General features: G+C 45.5%; 1 protein-coding gene and 1 long non-coding RNA gene across 6 annotated transcripts in view; one reads left to right on the forward strand and one right to left on the reverse strand.

The window, feature by feature from the left end:
- KCNAB1 (potassium voltage-gated channel subfamily A regulatory beta subunit 1) overlaps positions 1-22,563 on the forward strand; it is a 263,905-nt gene that overhangs the window by 72,561 nt on the left and 168,781 nt on the right. The window contains exon 1 of one of the 5 annotated variants that reach the window (XM_045030791.1): positions 20,209-20,429. The exons of the other annotated variants lie outside the window; for them this stretch is intronic. Coding sequence (XP_044886726.1) covers positions 20,209-20,429 — 221 coding nt within the window. Of the gene's footprint in view, positions 1-20,208; positions 20,430-22,563 lie in introns of those variants that run through there. 5 annotated transcript variants of the gene reach the window in all.
- Positions 4,496-22,234, reverse strand: LOC123377648. The gene is made up of 3 exons (XR_006582263.1): positions 22,129-22,234; positions 6,864-6,959; positions 4,496-4,717 (listed from the first exon to the last, which is right to left on the reverse strand). It is a non-coding gene; the product is annotated as an uncharacterized LOC123377648 (long non-coding RNA).

Raw genomic sequence — 22,563 nt, forward strand, 5'->3', positions numbered from 1 at the left:
TCTTCAACGTACGTGGATAGCTCAGTTGAACAGAGACTACGGAGGGCAATTGCCCTTAGGTCTCAGTATTCTAATTGTGACAAAGGTAGGAGATAGTTAAAATATGAAACCAGTGGCAATGCCATAGACTGTCAGGGTATGTCTACACTACAGTGTAAGCCCAAGATTAGTGGATTTGAGTCAGCTAACTGTGGGTTAGGAACTCAGGGCTTGAGCATCTACACTGATAGTTAACCATATGTTAAGAATTTTCTAAACCAGGCTGGAACCTGGGGTTCTGGCATTCCTAAAGCAGCACACAGACTCCCTATCACCTTCCTGAAATGTGCCCACTCTAGCCCTTTGACTGTGGTGCACTGTGGGAAAACTTGACTGTCTACTCTGCATGTTACAGGAAGCAGCCCACCAAAACATCCTGCAGAGTGCTTGCTTTGGTCCATGCGTGGACCAGCTGCTAGTATCAGCAACATGGAGAAAGGAGCATTTTTTTGAAGAACTTTTCTTGCTTGTGCTTTCACTCCTGTGACAGGAAATGGGCAGAGCTTCTGGTGGACGTTTTGGTGGCGTTTTCTGACTCACCAATGGCACTTGACAGAGCTTATGGAGAAAGAGGACACAGACATGGTAAACTCAGATTGGCTGATGCTGTTCATGACACTCTGCACAGCTGCTGATGCCCCCTTCATAGCCTGGAACTTCTGGAGCAGGGCCACAAGCGCAGACTAGTGGGACTGCATCATCATGCAAACGTGGGGTGAACAGCAGTGGGTCCAGCACTTCTGCATGAAGAAGCTACATTTCTGGAGCGTTATGAGCAGCTTCCTCCAACCCTCCAGTGTGAAGACACACAAGAGGGCGGCCAACCCAGTCCAGAAGTGGGTTCCTAAAGCCATCTGGAAGCTGGCTCCCCTAGGCTGCTACAGATCCATTGCCAACCTGTTTGCCATTGGAAAGTTGACTGTGGGTAAAGTGGCAGTGGAAGTTTCTGAGGCAATCAGGCATGTGGTTTTCCAAAGATGGCAGGCATAAAAGGTATTTATGAAGTAATTGCTGGGTTTGAGAGAATGGGGTTTCCAAACTGCTCCAGGGCCGTTGATGAGACTCTCTTGTGCCCATCGTTTGCCCTCCTCAAGGAGCACATGAGCAAATAAACCACAAAGGGTACTAGTCCATTCTTATGCAGGCCCTCATGGACTACAGAAGTCTATTTATGAATATCAATGAGGGTGGCACCTGGAAAGTTCATGACGCCAGGGTTTTGCTGATTGGGAGTCTATTGACATGGACAGCCTGGAACACTATTCCCACCGAATGACATTGTCATACGCAGAGTTACTGTCCCCACCATTATTCTGGGGGACTCCACATACTTCCTTTTGCCTTGGCTTATGAAACCATGTCTGATTTCAGAGGCCCTGGCAAAAGGTTTAATTTCATTCTTGGGTGAGGTGTTCATTGTATCTTTATATTTACAGTGAATGAAGAGCAGATAGATATGGAGTCTGTACTGTTGGTGACTTCAAAGGGACAACTTATGTTTAAATACTTAGCTGAATCAGGGCTCATGCCATTAGCTGAAATAAATACACTGATAATTTTATTTGGGAAATGCACTGAAATTTAGAATGGCTGTGGTTTTTCTCAGTGGTCAATTTTTTAGATAGTAAAGTTCAGATGATTGTACTTATAAAAGGTTTTAATGTTCTACTCAATCATTTATTGGGACATACATGGTGTGTTGATATGCCCTGCTGCAAATGATTATCTAAAACATTGAAAACAAATTGGTTCTGGATGTTATATCGACAGCTGTTGTAGTGTATCCTGTTCAGAAGAAAAGACTGAGATATTCATTGCAGTGAGACAAAATGGGTTTTGGGGGGTGGGGAGGGGTTGGGTCTGGCTTTTTTGGGTTTTGGAAATCCTACTGAGGGAACACAGTTAGCTGCATAAATGTATAGTCCCTAACACAATAAAATCAACTTAAAGATCTTTTGACATATGAATTTAGAATTGAAAAGCTCCCTGAGCAGAACTGTGGTTCCATGGGCAAGATCATGTAGTAGTTACACAGCTGACTAAATTCTCATCCATTCCATGAGCATTTATAAAGTTTAGCGGATCCAATTATGCTGCAAGTGAAGCCCTGCTGAGAACCTGTCAAAACATCTAACTTAGTTAAAATTCTAGTACAAATGAGGAATTCATATTTTTAATGTGCATCAAACCTGAAAGTAGCTACAGTTTTATTTTTTGTCTTACTGCAATTTACCAGTGAGTTCTTCTGGTTTAGACCCTGGAGCAAAGTGCAAGTATAGTTCAGTGTTTTATGCTGTGTGTATCCTAATTTTAAATGATGAACTAGAGCCTTTATTCTCCTGTCACTTTTATGCCACGTACTTCTACAGTTGGTTTGGCTCTTTGAGAGAGACATGGAATAGGATTGTCATTAAGCGTGCACCAGGTACTGTGCCACTGTAAATGCCCACACTTCAGAGCTCTGGGACAAACAGCAAGAAATAATCTCTTAGGAATTGGTCTCTTGACCAAAAAGGAAATTTTCTCACTCAGAATCTCTTTTTAGAATATAGATGTTTTTACACACTCGCACCTCCTCAGCCCCCAAAAACATATTAATTAGAGCTCCCTCATGTCATCTCTAACTTACATATAACCAAATAACTTTTAATTGTACACAGTAAAGCATTGCTGTGGGAAACAAATAGAAAATAACAGCAATGATGGGATGTGAAAAGTTGCTTTAGGCTGGGTACGTCACCTTCATTTACACTATTACAATCTCAAGTTCTGCTCTCAGATACGTGGACAGAGGCTTTACTGCTAATCTTTTAAATACAGTTACAGTGGAATGCAGTGGCTGACTTTACAAACTCTGGTGCAGCATGTACCTGTGCATCTGAGAGCAAGGTACTGTCCTAAATCAGAGGCTGTGTGCTTTTCTACAGAAATAAATGATCTTGAAATTTCCAAGTTGCTCAGCTAACACATGTAATTAAGTTGAGATATGTTGCCAAAATGCATCTAGAGAGGAATAGTAACCAAAAGGAGAAGGCCATTTCTTAGGCAGCGAGGAAAAGGGTTTAGATTTCCCAATTGTTGTTTAGGGCTTAATCATACCATTTAGGCACAGCACAGTGTAAGGGACTCTGCAGAGCTGCACTGGACCAAGGGCGGCTCTGGGGGCACTTGTGCTTCAGGAATTGTTCTTGGAACTTTCTGGCAGGTAGGGGGAGCACACCCATAGTTACAACCTATCCAGGGGTACAGCATACTCCTTCCTGTGTGTCAGACCAGTTCTTCTGGCCACTGTCCTGGAGTATGTTTATGCTTTTGGTACTGGTTATTTTAGAAACCATCCTTCCCCTTTATCTTTTTCTCTATTCATCATCCAAGCAGTTTGATTGCCATGTGAGCATTGGGGGGAGGGATAGCTCAGTGGTTTGAGCATTGGCTTGCTCAACCCAGGGTTGTGAGTTCAATCCTTGAGGGGGCCACTTAGGGATCCAGGGCAAAAATCTGTCTGGGAATTGGTACTGCTTTGAGCAGGGGGTTGGACTAGATCAGGGATGGGCAAACTATGGCCCGCGGGCCGGATCCGGCCCTTCAGGGCTTTGGATCCAGCCCGCAGGATTACCCCTGGTGGTGCTGCGGGCCCGGCGCTGCTCTCAGAAGCAGCCCCCGGGCCGGGAGGCAAAGGGCTCCATGTGCGCATGCAGAGCCCTCTGCCCCACCCCCACCCCCAGGGGCCGCAGCACTTCCTGGAGTGGCATGGGGACAGGGCAGGCATGCAGGGAGCCTGCCCTGGCCCTGGTGTGCGCCACTGCCACCCCGGAGCCACTTTAGGTAAGCGGCACCGGGCTGGAGCTCAAACCCCTCCTGCCCCCCGCCCCCCAACTTCCTGCCCTAAGCCCTCTGCCTGTACCTCGCACCCCTCCTGCACCCAGCTCCCTGCCCTGGGCCCCTTTCTGCACTCCTGTGCATTCCAACCACCTGCCCTGAGCTCCCTGCTGCACCGTGCACCCCAGCTCCCTGCCCTGAGCCCCCTCTTACACTCTGCACCCCTTCTCTTCCCCAATCCCTTGTCCTGAGCCCCTTCCTCCACATCCCGCACTCCACCCCCCCTGCCCCGGCCCTGCATACAATTTCCTCACCCAGATGTGGCCCTCGCCCCAAAAAGTTTGCCCACCCCTGGACTAGATGATCTCCTGAGGTCCCTTCCAACCCTGATATTCTATGATGATAAAATAGGGATAAGCAGACTGGTTAGGAAGAAACCATGACTGTATTGAAACAAATCCTAGCCGTATTGAAGCTTTAGCTCTCTCTTCAGATAAAACATCCTCTCTAGTCTCAAGAATTATTAGAAGAAATAGCACTCCTAATTTCACTCATTTCTCCCGACTTTGAATAACTTGAGTGGTTAGTGTCTGCCTCTATTTGCTTTAATATAAGGAGGGCAAGCATTAGTGGTAGCTCTTTTCTGGTTCCTCATGTGGTCCTGCGGTGTTTCCTCCACTGCATTCATTAATTCTCATAGGTCTCAACTTGTATTTTGATGTTTCTAGTCCTTTTTTACATGAGAACTAAAGGCAGTCAGTAGTCAGAGTTTGTGCTCCTGCTCCATGAAAACAGCCTTTAACACCTGGTAACTTGACCTTGCACATCAGCAGTTCAGAGGCAGAAAATGTAGGCATGTCTGTTTTGAGTAGAAGAACCACAGATTAAATCAAAAGCGAGCTACACTGGGACAGAAGATACAGAGTCTAGAACAACTACTATGAAATATTTAAAGGGGAGGGAGAAGAGAGAAGTCTAGTGCATTATGGGTATGTCCCTGCCAGTATGCCTTTACTTCTGACCATCAATAATAGGGTTTTTCTAAAGCCCAGTTGAGGATGTCCTGTTAAAAACGTCAGGGATCAAATTCAAAATCCTTCAAGAAACCTGTAAACAGCCAATTTAAACCAAATTAGGAAGAACATGAAGCATCATAATGTGTATTTGTCTCCAACTTTCCTGTCCAGATACTCATACTGCCCCTGTTAGCACAGTCTGTTAATACCTCCCAGAGATTAATGAAATACCAGCTTGACACCTCTGTAAGGTAAGGAAGCAATGCTCTCCCCGTCTGACCGATGAGGTCCAGTGACTTACCCAAAATCACACAGAAAATCAATTGTAGGACTGGGCAGAGTTCACTTCTCCTGAGTGCCACAGCAGTGCCGTACACACAAGATCTTCCTTCCTCTAGTGCCACATGAAGTAACCTTAACAAGCATTCAGACATGTTCAGTGAAGAATAACATATTTAAATATGCCACTCTACATGTTAACTTACCAATTTTCATAAGAATTTATCAGCAGTCCTTTTTGACTGATTCAGTAAGTTAGCCTTACATTTTTATAGAAGAGTTTTTGAAAAAAAGGAGGAGCTGATTCTGCTCCCACTTCCACATTTTTCATGTTGAGAAGACTCCATTGACTTCAGCTGAGCTATTTTAGATTTACATTTGTGTAAGGGAAGGCAGAATAGGGCACTTAGTGTTCAGAACAAATGCTTTTAGCTGAAATAGCAACCTTTCATGTCTATTTTCCTAGCCATAAAGCAGATGGATTATTAGCTGCTGTGAACTTGGCTAGGGGCTCTGGCCCTATTCCCACTGCTGTTATATAGTTAACCTTATAACAGATGATCTGAAGATAATGTTTTTCAATGTTATTTTCTTACTAAGTATGAATTCAGTGTCTACAGGGTAGCAAAGTGAAACCTTCAATTCTGTATCTTAAAATGGCTGACGCTGCACCCTTATCTTGGATGGTTGTACGGTATGGACTGCTGTTTACAATCCAAAACCTTTAACTAGTTAAGGAAATTAATGATTGGTGTTTAGATGCCATTAGCATGGGAGATTGATGAGACACACACACACTCTGCAGCACTCAGCCCTTAATGAATTCAATTAAACTGCAGATAGCAATAATTAGGGACCTACCAAATTCAAGGCCATGAAAAATACATCACGGACTGTGAAATCTGAGCTCCCCCATGAAATATGGTCTCTTGTGTGCATTTACTCTATACTATATAGCTTTCACGGGGGAGACCAGCATTTCTCAAATTGGGGGTCCTGATCCAAAAAGGAATTGCAGAGGGGTGGGGGGAATCGCAAGGTTATTTTAGGGGGGTCATGGTATTGCCACCCTTACTTCAGCGCTGCTACTGACCACGGCGCTGTCGTCAGAGCTGGGCAGCTGGCCAGGCACCCAGCTCTGAAGGCAGTGCCCTGCCAGCAGCAGCGCAGAAGGGTGGCAATACCATACCATGACACCCTTACTTTTGTGCTGCTGCCTTTCAGAGCTGGGCAGCCAGAGAGTGGCAGCTGCTGACCAAGGGCCCAGCTCTGCAGGCAGCAGCGAAGAAGTAAAGGTGGCAATACCTTACCATACCATCCTTCCTTCTGTGCTGCTGCTGGCAGTGGCTCTGCCTTCAGAGCTGGGCTCCTGGCCAGCTGCCCAGCTCTGACGACAGCGCCGTGGTCAGTAGCAGTGCAGATGTAAGGGAACTTCCCCTACAAGAACCTTGCGACCCCTCCCAACTCCTTTTGGGTCAGGACCCCTTCAATTACAACACCGTGAAATTTCAGATTTAAATAGCTAAAATCATGAAATTTTCGATTTTTAAATGCTATGACAGTGAAATTGACGAAAATGGACTGTGAATTTGGTCGGGCCCTAGCAATAATAAGACGCCAGCATATCAGGACGATATTGTACTATCAGTCAGAACATCCCAATAGAGACATGGGGCTTAGCCCTCTTACTCTTCTTTGAGGCTTGCTCACATTTCTGTAGCATCTGTGTGGGTGGAAGGGTCTGATCCCAGTGTCTTATAAAGAGAATCCATCAACTTGAGATGTGCCCATCACAAATTTCTGTTTCTGTTGAAAAGACAGAACAGATTAAGTTGACAGGGGTGATGTGGGCAGGTGTCTGTAACATTGATAGCTCTGAGAGGGTTTTTTTTGGCCTAACTTTAGACTTAACCATCTCCTATCCACATAGTGATCACACTGCGCTGTGACATTTGTATGGGGGCGACATGTCAGACAGGGAAATGATGTGCCAACGTGCCCATTCAGTGCAGAGAACTTGGATCCATACTTTTAAAAGACAGACTACAAAACTGATGGGATTAAGGATCATTCTGACCAGCTCTGTAAGAGAACAGACAGTTCAATTGTACAGAGCAATTACAACGGCTGCTCAACATTCTAAACTGGAGACCATTTTATAGAAAAAAGACTTATTTTTTTTATTAATAAATCTATGAGGTCTGCTTGCCACAAGATTAATTACACAACATGGGACATTAGAGACACTCTGCTGCACCTTATGCTTCATAATGTCCCAAAAGGACAATTATCTGATAACCCCATTCCCTATTCAGCACATATTGCTTAATTAAGGAATCATGCTATTGCTAATACTGTCTGCTGTGGAATTCTAAGGACAAGAAACAATAATGTTAAGACCTGCCATGTTAAATGATCAACATACATTTTCTATAGTCTGTATGCAGCATATCAATACATTCTGAATACTAGCTAATAACCACTTAGTTGATTTGTGTTTGTTGATATGCTCCATTTCAAAATGGAGCTAAGGCAACACAAACAGATTAAATGGTCTGTAACTGAGCCACTGAAAAGCAAAATCTGAGATCAGATGCAAAATCTGAGGTCAGAGTCAGAGAGCCACTTTAATACAATTAAATTTTTCTAATGTTGGATGTATCCTAGCAGTAGGAAGTCATTTTTTTTTTTACAGTCCTTCACCGGTGAAAAAGGTGCTAGTCTAATTTTCTTAGTTTAGGACTAACAAGTACCTTAAAAAATAACTTAGTTGATATGATATTGGGGGTAGGATCAATATTTTTCAATTATGTAATTGCTTTCTTGAAGGAAAGGAAAAAGAGATTTACAAAAATGGGAGAGATTAGAGAAGACTGACCAGTTTAAAATAAGCTTTTGGCCAACGAATGTCTCCGGACTTTCACTTTTAAGTTTATAAATCACATTCTATCGAACAAGACAAAGGCAGTGACTCTCAGTAAAGGTACTCAAAGCTTTAGAAAAGATGACTTAGGGCCCAATACTTTTTCTCTTTAAATCAATGGTAAAAGCACTCATTGACTTCAGTGAGTTAGGATCTGTCTCGCTGTCTCCCACTACAGTGTATTAGTCTGATGGGGATCTCTTGGAATAACTCACAGGATGTTTATGACAAGGCTGAACAGTAGGGCAGATTCTTCATCAAAGTCAACAGAGCTATGACAATTTACACTAGTTGAGAATCTGCCCCTAGAAATCACCTGCCTGTGCAGAGTGAAACATACAAATCCACTTCATATCCATTCAACCTCAGTAATACTTGATTGGGCCCAACCATTCTCATGCCAGTAATCTTTAGTCATGTGACTAGTCCTTGGCACTCATTGGAAATTAGAAAATTGAGTATAGTAACCCCTTCCCCATTTTCACTGAAATTTTCCAACCAGATCGAGTAGTCCCATGGCCTTACCCATCTTAAAATAAATAAATAAATTACAAGTTGAGCCTTTTAGCAGGCAAGCAAGGCCTATGTTCTGACTACTAAAAGGGCTGGAATACAGCAGATAGGTGCAAGTAGGTAGGAGACAGAGGTGGCGGGGGGAAGAGAGACTGGTGGGGGGAGGGAGAGACGTGAAGGAAAGGAAGAAAAGAAAGCAAACACTAAAGATAGAAAAGAGACAGGAGGAGAGAGGCCAAATCAGAACAGAGGTTTGTAGGGGAAAAAAATTAAAATTCCAAATGGATGTCGAATTGTGGAGCATGCCCTTGAGAGAGGCTATGGGTCTGAAGTGAAAACCCAGCAAGCTACAGAAGGAAAAGTGAACAACTCTTTCCTCATTCAGATCCCTCCTAAGAACTAATCTATGATGTCCTCAACTAGTGCGTTCATAATAAGTTATGTATACACTTGTGTGTGTGTGTGTGTGTGTGTGAGTACTCTCGACTGAAGGATTGACAGAAGGATAATTGTTGTAGCAAGTGTTGTGATTTTGCCTGACCCTTGTGAGAGCAGTGTAAGGGAGGGGAAGGAAAGCCCCTGCCATTGCTCTCAATAAGTAATTAACCACACTGAGAGACACAACTCTTCTACTTTTCAAGCTATCCCTGGATGTAGAGCAGAGCGCTTGTTTGTTGTTAATTTCAACTGCACTCAGACAATATGGTGAGGAGGGCTATATAGGTATCTAGTTAGGTTAGATAGAACTGCACCCCAGGGATATGTCTAAGTGCGAAGCTGGAGATGTAAATTCCAACTTGAGGAGACATACCTACGCTAGCTCTGACTGAGCTCGCATGCTAAAAATAGTGTAGCTGCGGTGGTGTGAGCAGTGGAAGGAGCTAGCTACTCTAAATACGTACCCATCTAAGGCCTGGTCTACACTAAGGGGGGCGAGTCGAACTAAGGTACGTGACTTCAGCTACGCGAATAGCGTAGCTGAACTCGAAGTACCCTAGTTTGACTGACTTACCCGTCCAGACGCGGCGGGGTCGAACTCCGCGGCTCCAAGGTCGACTCCGCCACCGCCGTTCGCGGTGGTGGAGTTCCGGAGTCGACCGGAGCGCGCGGGGAGTTCGAACTATCGCGTCTTGATTAGACGCGATAGTTTGAACTCCGAGAAGTCGAACTCACCGCATCAACCCGGACGGTGAGTATAGACCTACCCTAAGACAGTAGATATATCCTAGCTCGTCTCACCGCTTGCACCAATTGAGCTACATTCTACAGTAACTCCTCACTTAACATTGTAGTTACGTTCCTGAAAAATGCAACTTTAAGTGAAATGATGTTAAACAAATCCAAGATTTAATGTAAATGAGGGGGGTTAGGTTCCAAGGAAATTTTTTTGGGGCAGACAAAAGGCATTTATATACTGTACTGTGGTGGGGAGGTGCCCCTGGCTTGCCCCCGGGGCTCGGGGTGCAGGGTCTGGGAGGGAGTTAAGGTGCGGGCAGGCACTCAGGGTGGGGGTGCAGGAGGAGGCTCAGGGCTGGGGCAGGCAGGAGGTGCAGAGCACTTACCTGGGGCAGCTCCTGTTTGGTGCAGGGGGTGTGCAGATGGCCGCGATTCTGGGAGCTGCCCCCCTCTCTCCTGTCAGGCAGGGCCACCAGGAACACAGGGGCTTTAGGGGCTGCAGGGCCCTGGGCTAAGGAGGCCCTGGGGCCCTGGCCTGCAGCTCTAAAGCCCCTTTCGGAATGCGGCCCTGCGAGCACGCACGGGCCAGAGGATTTAGGAGGAGCAGGGGCAGCCGTGCAGCCAGGGGCCGGAGAGAAGCAGCGCTTTCCTGGTGGCCCTGCCTGCCGGCGGGGAGCTTCCCCGCTCCCTCCCTCCCTCCCAGAAAGTCCTAAGTGCTGCCAAACAGCTGTTTGGCAGCGGGGGAAGCACTGGGAGGAAGGGAGGGGGAGGAGGTGGAGAGGAGGAACTTGTGCAATGTTCCCTTGTAAAGTCAGCCAAACGACGTTATAAGGGAGCATTGCACAACTTTAAACGAGTATGTTCCCTAATGGAGCAGCGATGTAACTTCGAAACAACGTTAAGCGGGAGGACGTTAAGTGAGGAGTTACTGTACTTTCAGTGCGCTCAATCAGAGCTACTGCAGGTGTGTCTCATCGAGCTGGAGTTTACAACTTTCCAGCTCAAGGTGTAGACATATCCTAGGGAAGGGCCAGGCACATCTGGTCTGAAGGAGATTTTCTGTCTAGAGATCTCCACCCAACCCTCCAACCATCTCAGCCCTCCCCAGAATCCTGAGCAAAGAAATGGACTTTGCAGCAAGTCAACAAATTTATAATAAATACAGGGGTGAAAGTAAAGCCGAAGACTTACCAGTATGGGGGCTGGCTCCGGCCCCTGGAAGGGGCGAGGCCTTGGGCAGAAGAGGTGGGGTTGGGGGGGAGGACAGTGTCCCCCAGCCCATCCATGCTGCCTGGCCGATGCCACCTGGGGCTCCGGCCACTGCTGCGGGCTCTTTTAAATTGCCGGCCGCGGGGTAGCTGCTCCCCCCACCCTCTCGTTGGTGGCTGGGGGTAGTGGGGGAAAGGGGCAACGACATTAAAGTGCTGTCGCGGCAGCGCTTTAAGCAGGATCCTTTGCCACGGCAGCGCTTTAATGTTGCTGTCCCTTTTGTCCCCTCCCCCCCACCTCGGCGGCCGACGGGGGGTGCAAAAGGGGCAGCAATGTTAAAGGGTTGCTGCAGCAGCGCTTTAAGCAGGGTGCTTTAAAGACAGCCGAGTACGGGCCGGTACAGGCGGCCACTTTTTCCGGTATGTCGTACCGGCCTGTACCGCCTTGCTTTCACCCCTGAATAAATGCATCTAAAACTGAATTTCCCAGAGCATCCTGTCATCTTTATGTTTGTGTTGGTACAGCACTGAGTGCATTGCCATGAATAGCAAATAATAAATAGTAGTAACAGAGAAAATGGAAAAAGTAAAATAGGGAAATATAATTAGCTGTTGTATGTCATAAACCATTTGCTTTATATTGTATGTTGAATCTCTTATTTAAGGGATGATTTGGCTATTTGTACTGGGGGAAGAAATTGGAATGTTTTCCTGGACAATATTTCCCTACCTAGCAGTCTGGTATAAGCGTAAAAGAAATGCAAAGGGGTTGACTTCAGAGAGCTAAGGAGTTAAGAGTTAAGTCTGAAATTCCATCCTTGAATGAGCCTTTTGTGTCTAAGACTGCTGGGGGCCATTATATCTCTCTGAGATATAATACAAATTACTTTTTCTATGAAGAGTGAGGTTAGACAGAGATGCAATTCTACCATTTATCTTAAAATCTGATTGCTCTGGTATGTTGTAAATAGACATTTAGGGACATATTTATGTATTTTTTAAATCTGGCTTGTTTATGCACTTGGAGACCCACATTTTTACCAGGCCCATTTTTCACTCCAAGGAACTTGAGCACCCCTGTTGTCATTATGTGTAACCACACTACTTGACTATGTCTGTAAAGAGCAAAAAGCACAAACCAGAAGGCTAAGTTGTGACCCTTTTAAAAATAACCCCCTCAATGTCAGTTTAACAGTTGGTATCACCTTTCCGAAGTGGACTCAATAAGGCCTCTGTTTTGTGCATATCTATAGCTACATGTGCCACTTACTGTTCAGTGTGCTTTGTGTCTCCCTGCTAACGGCTGGTTGACAGGGATAGCTGGCTGTCACAGCTGCCACGTGTTGGATTTAGCCCTTTAGCGCAATCTATAGGCTCATGGTCATCACTAGGGAGCTCTATAGGATGAAGAGTTTTTGACAAGAAGTTTTGCTTAATCAAAGTTTTGTTTTTTTGTTTAATTCCTATGAGCTTCCAGAGACAGCGGGAGTGGGCACTTCATCTGCATGTGAGTGATTGCAAAACACCTAGGATTACATTTGTAGACACGTACTATATGCAACCCACGCACCCACTCTCCCTTCAGATACACTCCAGGTTGTCAACAAATATTAGTTATACTAGAACACCACTGTCTGAATCTTTAAAAATGTAAAGCACTGGAAATTCAGGTTAAGATACAAGATAGAAAATGAGTGTTTGAAAGTCAGAAAATGCAGCCAGTCCTGGAACCTTAGTCTTAAGTGGAGCACAGAATTTGGCCCAAGAGGTGAATATAGCTCAACTGCTATGACAATAATGTCATTAAATTTAACATCCTTGTTGGGGGGGAAATACCAAAGAAGGCCATCACAGTCATAAGCACCAACTCCGTGGGTGCTCTGGGGCTGGAGCACCCAGGGGAAAAAAAAGTGGGCGCTCAACACCCACTGGCAGCCTCCTGATCAGCCCCTCCCCACAGCGCCTCCTGCCTGCCAGTGGCCCCGCCGATCAGCTCTTCCCCCTCCCTCCGAGTCCCTCCTGTCCACCGTGGATCTGTTCAGCGGTGTGCAGGAGGTGCTGGGGAGGGAGGGGGAGAAGCAAGGGTGGAGTGCATTCTGGGGGAGGGGGCAGAATGGGGTGGGAAGAGGTGGGGTAGGGATGGGGCTTGGGGGAAGGGGTGGAGTGGGGGCAGGCCCTGGGGCAGAGCAGGGGTTGAGCACTCCCTGGCAACTCAGAAAGACAGTGCCTCTGATCACAGTAGCATTTAACTTCAAAAAGGGGAAGCCCACAGAAATGAGGAAGCTAATAAAATGGAAACTAAAAGGAACAGTCACAAGAGTTAAATGCCTCCAAGCTGCATGGAAATTTTTAAAGACACCACAGTAGAGGGTCAAAATAAATGTATACCTCAAATAAAAAAAACAACAACAGACAAAGGGCTAAAGAAAATGCCACCATGGTTAAGAGTAAAAGAGGCAGTGAGAGGCAACAAGGCATCCTTTAAAAGTTGGAAGTCAAATCCTACTGAAGAAAAAGGAGCATAAACCGGCAAGTCAAGTATAAAAGTTATCGTTAGGCCGTACAAAAAAGAATTTGAAGAGCAACTAACAAAAAACTCTAACAGCAAAATGTTTTTTTAAGTACATCAGAAGCAGGAATGCTGCCAAACAAGCAGTGGGGCTACTGGGTGATCAGGTGCTAAAAGGAAGACTAAGGGAAGAAAAGGCTGTTGCATAGAAGCTAAATGGATTCTTTAAATCAGTCTTCACTGCAAAGATGTGAGGGAGAGTCCAACAGCTGAGCCATTCTGTTTAGCTGATAAATCTGAGGAACTGTCCCAGACTGAGGTGCCAATAGAGGAGGTATTGGAATAAATTGGTACGTTGAACAGTAATAAGTCACCAGGACCAGGTGGTATCCACCCAAGAGTTCTGAAGGAACTCAAATATGAAATTGCAGAACTACACCTCTACCCTGATATAATGTGGTCCTCGGGAGACAAAAAATCTCACCGCATTATAGGTGAGACCGTGTTATATCGAACTTGCTTTGGCCCCCCTTGTTCCCTGACCGCCCTCTCCAGAGACCCCTGTCTCTAATCACCCCCAAGACCCCACCCCCTACCGAACCCCCCCTGTCCCCTGGCTGCTCCAACCCCTATCCACCCCCCGACAGGCACTCACCAGCAGTGGCGGGAAGCAGAGCAACATGGCCCCAGCCTGCTCCCCTCCGCCACCTCCCAGCTGCGGTGCTCCACTTCCTGCTGCCGGTGAGTGCAGGGAGGTTGGGGAAAGAACACCCTGCGCACTCACCGGCGGCGGGAAGTGCAGCAACGTGGTCCCAGCCTGCTCTGCTTTCCTTGCCCCGGCCCCAGCTGTGTCTCTGGGGGTGCGGGTTGGGGAAAGGTCCCGCATTCATCTGTGGCGGGAAGCGGAGCGCCGTGGCTGGGAGCTGGCGGAGTGGAGTGGGCTGGACTGCTCTGCTTCCACCACTGCTGGTGAGTGCGGGAGGCGGGGAAATCCCTTCCCCCAAATCACCTCCTCCAAGTGACCTGGCTGGGGCCAGAGCGAGGGAAGCAGAGCGGGCTGCTCCCAGCCCCCCGCTAATCCCCATGGGCCACTCTGGGACTGCAGGGCCCCCAAAGTGCCCCTCCCCACAGTTCCTGCCTTCCAGACCCTGACTGCCCCCGAGACCTTCTGCCCTTTATCCAACTCCTCAGCCCCATCCCTGCACCCTTAATAGGCTGCTCAGAGCAGCATGTCAGCTTTACTGCGTTGTATGCGAACCCGTGTTATCTCAGGTCGCGTTCTATTGGGGTAGAGGTGTACTTACTGTGGCATGTAACTGTCACTTAAATCAGCCTCGGTACCAGATGACAGGAGGTTAGCTAATGAAATGCCAATTTTAAAAAAAGACTTCAGAGGTGATCCTGGCAATTAGACTGGTAAGCCTAACTTCAGTAACAGGCAAATTGGTTGAAACTCCAGTAAAGAACAGAATTATCAGACACATAGCTGAACACAATTTGTTGCGAAGAGTCAACCTGGCTTTTGTAAAAGGAAATCGTGCCTCAGCAACCTGTTAGAATTCTTTGAGAGGGTCCCAGTATTAAGAGTATTACCACTGGTACTCCTCGAGAGTAATGCGCTACTGCCCATGAAGAAGGGTAGCAGAATAAGGCTGAAGTGATGAGGGCTGAAAGCTTTTAACACTGAATGTTAGATTTCTGTGCTCAAGAGACTGGTTGCTTCATTTCTACAGAAAGCACCTGTGTCTGTAGTATCATCATCAAAGCTGCTGGCTTGATACTAGATTACCCCTTTCAAAGTTTGAAACAACACACTAAATTCTAAAGAAGTTTAGTTTGGGATGATCATGTTACTCTGTCCTTTGACAGAGCTTTTATTCTCTTCATTAGCTATATGGTAAACATCAGAAACGTGCCTGGAAATAAGCTTGCAAAATAACATTTTTAATAACCTTTTAGCAACGGATGTTTGTATTTTAGACTTCTGTCTTGTTAGTCAGCTCATAACCTGCTTGGCTCAAAGCTAACTTGCATCAGAGAGTAAGGCTTACAAAGCTTAACTATAACTTGGGGTTGAACCCATCAAACCAGGTCAGCCTGGCTCTCTCACTCAGTTTCATCTATTTAGACTGTAAGCTGTTGGGGGACAGGGACTGTCTCTTACCCTGTGTTTATACAGAGCCTAGCACAATGTGGCCCTTATCTTGGTGTGGCCTTTATGTGCTACTGGTAATACAACTAATTACACTCTAAGAACCCTCCTCCCCATTTTGAAAAATAACAAGAACAATTCTTAACTCTACTATAGTGCTGTTCATCTTAAAAGCAATGTACTGTACACGCATTAACTAATAATTAAGTAAATAGGCTGAATAACTTATTAAGACTCCTCTACAACCAGTCAGCATTGGTGTGGTTCTTCCATGTTTCCTGTTGAGCTGACATTAATCTGCCAAAGGCTAAGCTGTCATAAAGAGCCCTGCTTTCAAAGGTCCGGATGCACATGTGTACTGCCTTCTGTAGGTGGTCACTCTTCTGTACCTCCAAGGAAACAATCTTTTTGGACGGGTGCTCAGAGACCGGCTGAAAATGACCTTTAATCAGTGATTCCAAGGTGGATGTAACCCAGGCCTGCTTTGTGTGGTGCTCTGTCCCCATCTAGTGGCAGCCAGGCCAGCTCGCTCATGCAGTCGAGGCTTATACGCTGAGCTTCAGAGGTCCCAGGTTTGATCCTGCCCGATGCCTGGGGTCTGTTGGTGCTACACGTGCACTCAGAGTTCGGCTGTGCTTACATCCCAGGCATTTTGAAGATTTGGTCTCCTTCTCTGTGCCTCTTCGGGTTATGCCCACCTCTACACCCATGCTGGTCCCTGCAGCCCCAGAAGCAGTGCCGTAACAAGGGCGAAGCGAGTGAGGCACTTGCCTGGGGTGCGCAAAGCAGAGGGGTGCAGCTCTACCGCGATTGGCAGCGCTGCTTCGGTGGCAATTTGGCGGCGGGTCCCTGAGTCCCTGTCAGAGGGAAGGACCTGCCGCCGAATTGCCACCGCGGCTTCATTCATTCTTCAGCAGCAATTCAGCGGCAGGTCCTTCTCTCTGAGAGGGACTCAGGGACCCACTGCTGAATTGCCACAGAAGAGCCTGGAGCCGGCCCTTGCCTCTGACGCAAAAATTCCTTGTTACGGCTCTGCCCAGGAATATGTGAGGTGCCACTCAGTTGTTGTTCTGCCCTTTTCTCTACTCTCTAGACTTTCTTTAAATATGTACCGGGAAGCTAGGTAGAAGGGGATGGGAAAGATTCTTGGCAGAACTTTTGTGGAAAAGCAGAGTCACAGGATATCTGCAAGCCTCACAACAGCCAAGGAACTGCTTGCAGGGCCTCTCGAGAGGCCAGTTTTTAGAAACTGTGCCCTACTCTGGCTGAATGAGTAGGGCTCTGTTAGCCAAGCCCCTACATGGTTCATGATATTTGCTTCTAAGAAGTGTTGCCAACTCTTCAGGATTTCCCTGGAGTCTCCCGGCATTAAAGATTACATACTCTTTAATTAAAGATGAATGTGAGGAAACCTCCAGAAATACATCAACCAAAATTGGCAACCCTACTTCTAGATCACTATCATTTTAAGTTAAGTACAGTGCAAGATATGCTGGGATTGAATTAGGTTGGATTGTGGCATCTCAGAGAGTGGGTTTTCAGTTGGTTGGTTTTTTGGACACTGCTGCCTAGTATTCCAGAATCGTAGCTTTCTTTTTTTAAGCATCTAGCTTTGAACATGTGACCTGAGTGTTACTGATCGCTGCTTGACTCTCAGTTGTGTGGACTTAGGGGTAATTAACATTGGAGCCGAGCAATCATTATTTAAATGTTAGTATAGTTAATTGTTTCATTGATGATAAAAATGCACAAGGAAGAAGAGGGCCAGGCATCTCATTTTGACCTATGAGCAGGTGGCACTTGAGTTGTGAGTGAAGCTAGGCAGAGTACATGTAATGACTTTGTATCGACACTGTTGGCCCATTACTGAGCACCATGTTTACCCCCGGATCAATGTCCAGCCAGCAGAGGGGCTCCATAATCCCTCCAGCACAGGAAAGAGAAGAACTACAATAGGTCAGAAGGGGGCTGGTTTGAGAAAGTGCCAGAGGCTGCATAAGACTAGGAACAGCAGGCCAGAGGCAGCCGTCTGGGAGCTGGCTGTGGAAGGAAACGTCTGATAGGCCTGCGAGCTGGGCTGAGGACGCACCCTGTTGCTGACAAGGGCCAGCAGTAGCTGCATTTGCCGATACCTAGCTGCGGCTCTTTGTCAAGAAGACAATGCAGAAGGATTATACCAGGACCTTGTGTTACTGCTTATCCCCCTGGCTTGGGCTTCTTGCTAGGGGATGGGTTGGGAACTGTTGGGATTATCTCGTTTGTTTATAACTGTTAAAGTTGCTGCACCAAGGGTACTTGCAACTTTTCGTTCTGGCAGCGCTAACAAAGGAATCCTCAGTTAAGCAAAGTGTTTGAGTGTCCACCCAGAACTAGACCCTGAAGAGCCCATGCCTGGAGCACCTCCAGCACATGCACCCAGCATGCTGCCAGGCACCTACGAGCTGGTGTAGCACAGAACTCACCGCAACAACTTGCCGTGGAGTTGGGTGCAATAGACTGAACATCTGTCCAACGTGCTGTGAGTGAGGTCTCATTTTTACTTTTGCATCTCCAGGAGTTTAAGGCTGGAACGTGATTTATGGGCGGAGCTTGGAAAAGTACAACTGCTTATATTTTCCAGTTTGACATGCCAGGTAAAAGGGAAGCTCCAGCTGCATACTAGCTCCTTCCAGTGGTTCTGAACTACTGTGCTTCCTCTAACTCATTCACCTCTGGGAAAACAATTCCAGTATTGCTGTTGGCACCGAGCTCCCACTCCAAAAATCTTGCTTGCCTCTATCTCCACAACCATCTCCACCCCAAGAATCTTTTCTTTCTCCTACAGCCACATACAGAGAGTTGGTCTCTCTTCCACATCTAATCCATAACACTGTCACAGTTCTTGTGCTCATCACCATAGGGGCTGGAACTAGTGGGTGCTGCTAAACCGCCTGGCTCGAAGTGGTTTCCATCATATACAGGGTTTACAGTTTGGTTCAATGGCTCTCAGCACCCTCACTACACAAATTGTTCCAGCATCCCTGCTCATCACCATGGTATCTGAGTCTCTACTATCTCCTACCACTACTCTGCCCCCATCTCATCATCCTCCAGATTCTGTCTCTTTTATATTGTAGTGGTTGGCAGCAGCGAATGGAGGGCTAATAAGAATCTGTCTATGTCTCTGCTTTACACCTACCTGGCCTGTGACTAGTTCTTAAGCATACCCTGAGGGGGTCCTGGGCAATTCTGAAAATAGGTTTCATGTGCCTGCCCCCGGGCTATGCCCACAACTCAGCCATTTGAACGCACCTCCTCAGCGTGCCCAGCATGCAAACGTGGCTCCATAGCAGTAGAGTGACCAGATGTCCTGATATTTGGGGCTTTTTCTTATATAGGTGCCTATTACCCCCCACCCCTTGTCCTCATTTTTCACCCTTGCTATCTGGTCACCCTACATAGCAGGGTGGAGGATGGTCAATGACTTGTCAGCTTGGTGCCAGTCTTTCCTTGTTTAATTGCAACCTGATTTGCAGCAAGTTGTGAGTCGGAATTGGTTTGAAGAGTTTGTACTATAGCTAATTTAGCTGGGATTCTTATGTGAAGAAAAGATTAACCCTGACATGCTGATACCATGGGATTTAAAGCAGTATTTTAGTGAGCCAGACAAGGGATTAATGTGTTAATTCACCAGCAGAGCATTTCCTCCCTATTTTTATAGTTAACGCGTTTTAACGTCAATTTGTTTGGTCACTGTGATGAGTCCTCTCCTTGATTAGCAGTGCTGCCAATTATTTTTATGGGAAGAATCTGCTCCTAGTGCCTGTCTCTATGTTGCACACAAACGAAAAAGCAACCGTTCCCATGCTTTCTGCAAGCTTCTTACAGGGAGCTCTGCATGTTCCACAGAGCAGCTGCAAAACCGTATCGGTGCAGACTTACAGCTTTGTCTTTCCAGGGCTTGAAACTAAGAATATGTGAAAAGAGTCCTGATTAGATGATGTATTTTGCAGCATCTGACAGAGAGAATAGATGGATATTCCTGGTCTTTAGAGACTTGCTTGTGATTAGATATTTCTTCAGTCCAAAGCTTGCCTGTTCAGCGTTTTGTGATCCAGAGGGTGTTCAAGACACATCTTGCAGTATGCCTGCATTGATTTAAAACCAGCAAGCAGATGCAAGCCTGCATCAAGACGGAGTGGATGCTGCTTCTTGTGGTTAATCATGAAGGTACAGCTTTGTTTCTGAAAGCACTTGACTAGATGGATGTTTTTGTCTAAGCAGTAGATATTATTGCAAAGGAAGATTTGAAAATCAAGTTGTCTGCTCTCTTGCTTGCTTTACCAAGTTCAGTGCTTATCTGTTCACTTGTATCCCAGGGACACCGTACTGTTCTCCTCTGCCTGCACCATCTACCACTGCTGCTTCCACTACTTTCAGTCATCTTTTGAGTTCAGATTTGAAGACTCGTTTAGCAGCATTTGAGACTAAAATCTCCAGCCATTCAGTGTCCTATTGCCCAGTTCTCAGAGTCTGAGAAGGTTTTGAGTACTCTCTAAGATTTGGATTGTGAATAAAGATTTATTGTGGGAGCAATGCAAGTTTCCATAGCTTGTACAGAACATAACTTGAAGAATCGAAATGGTGATGACCGGCTTATCAGCAAACAGAACACCACTACCCCAAACGTAGTGAATGCAGCCCGGGCAAAATTCCGGACGGTGGCTATTATTGCTCGCAGTTTGGGGACGTTTACCCCTCAGCACCATATCTCTTTAAAAGAATCAACTGCAAAGCAGACTGGCATGAAATATAGGTATGGGCACAATATTCACTGTTCATAATGTTTGTGTCATATCTCTTTACCCTGGGTGACTCATCTGCTTACAAAGGAATTCCCTTTTCCAAAATCCCAGTCTTTTTAAAAAGGGACATTAAAAAAAAATCCTACTAAAAATACTAAGTTTTATACTTACAAGCTCTCTTTAGTGGCATTTGAGTCCTAATGTTTCTGCAGGCATACGCGTTTGCTATTTCATACAAAGAGTTTTCTTTTCTTTAGTTATGATACCAAACATAAATAAATTGAGCACCATTATTTGTGGATGGTGTTAAAAGTAGTGTTTCATATAGCTCTTGTTAGTATTTATATGTAAAAGGACTGAATTACAAATGATGTTCAAATATCTGCATAGAAAAAGTTTTCATTTTTACAGCACATGTTGGGTAGAATGTCTCTAAATTAGTTACTGTGTCTTATCCTAATGATCACTTACAGACCTTTCATCTGACTTGCTAAGTGAGGACAAGGAGGAATCTCTTTTAAATGAAATACAGACAAAATCATAACCATGTTCCTAGAAAATCTAATGCTTCTTACAACATTTTTTCTTAACACAGAAATGTACAAGAGTGTAATTAAGAGTGTCACTTTAATCTTTCTCAGATGTTCAGTCTGCTATATCTGGAAAGCTTCCTTGTATCAACTAATACAAGTACTTATTAAGGACTTACTTTAATTTAGAAAATTTAGCATTTTTGTAATTTAATTTGTATGTATTCAAGATGTTAGTGTATCTGTTCTACTAGACCTTGAACGTATCCTTTGTGTGGTGTTGGAATTACTTGATTCCTAGAAAGGAGGAGGTAGCAATCTAAGTTCAGATTCTGCTCTGAATTATTCCATAAGTAGCCCCATTGAAATCAACAAGGCTATTTGTACAATGGTACTACTCAATAGGAGTATGAATGGCAGAATCTTGTCCTTAGGAGTAGGGGATGGAGTGTGACTGTGTGTTTAGAGTTACTGGTAACTTTTGTTTTGCATATTTGCAATTGATTGATTTTCGTGGCCAGCAATTTCTGCTCTTGCAAGCTATCCTTTTTCTATGGAAGAGGCTTTGGATACAATGGAATTTAATGTGACCAAATTAAGGCCAAATTCTACTTTCATTTATACTGATGTAAATCCAGACTGACTGTACTGAAGTTACTCCAAATTTATACATGTGTGTAACTGAGCACAGAGTTTAACGTAAGGCATTTGTGCAGTTATGATAGTTTAACAGAGATGGCACAAGAGGTTAGCCCTTAAGGGATTGCATTTGAAGGGCAACATAATTTCCTAATTTACACAGTCAGGTGTAATTTGTCATTGTAGAATCTGGAATTGCTAGTAAGTAATATCCCCAGAGGATCTGGGAGACTCTGAAGAACCCCAGTTGTCCAGAATAATTTCTCAGTGAGTATGGGTAGTTTAATCTGAGCACGATTGTTGAAAGATCATTGGACACCATCATAGATTGGGTTATTTTTAACACCGGTGTTATAAGTACAGGCAACACAGGTAGTGGATCTGTAAATGACATTGCAGAGTCAGAAACCTGCTGATTAATTTTTACTGTGACAGATTCCCAGAAATACTGCCCTCTGAGAATGACATCACAGTCTGGCTGGTCAAGCTCACTGGGCATGCATGCGTTTTCAAAGAGGGGAGGTGGGTAACCAAAGCTTACCACACAGAGCAGCTCTGTGCATCATACTCTCTTATACCAAGACCTGATCTTGCAGTTCTTATGTTTGCAAAGCTCCCATTGACTCTAATGGGGATAATATGCAGGTGACAGCTGTAGGATCTGGCCTCTGCCAGGCAACACTAAAGAGGTTATGACATCACTAGAATGCCCTTTTGTAACTGTTTGTTTGATAGCTCAGTAGATTCTAATAGCCCTAGTATGAAGTGAGAGACTGTACAGGCTAGTGGAATGAGCACAGATTTGGAGTCAGGAACTCCTGCAATCTATCTGATACTTTCTCATTGTGCAGCCTTCACTTCTCTGCCTTAGTTTCTCCGGCACATACCTACCTATGTGGCAGGGGTGTTGAGAGAATGTAGAGAAAATAAAATCACAGCTTCCTATGAGAAGTGCAGCTGTTACATTTACAGCCTA

The sequence above is a fragment of the Mauremys mutica genome, chromosome 9 (genome assembly GCF_020497125.1).
Source record: "Mauremys mutica isolate MM-2020 ecotype Southern chromosome 9, ASM2049712v1, whole genome shotgun sequence".
In the NCBI taxonomy this organism is placed as follows: domain Eukaryota; kingdom Metazoa; phylum Chordata; order Testudines; family Geoemydidae; genus Mauremys; species Mauremys mutica.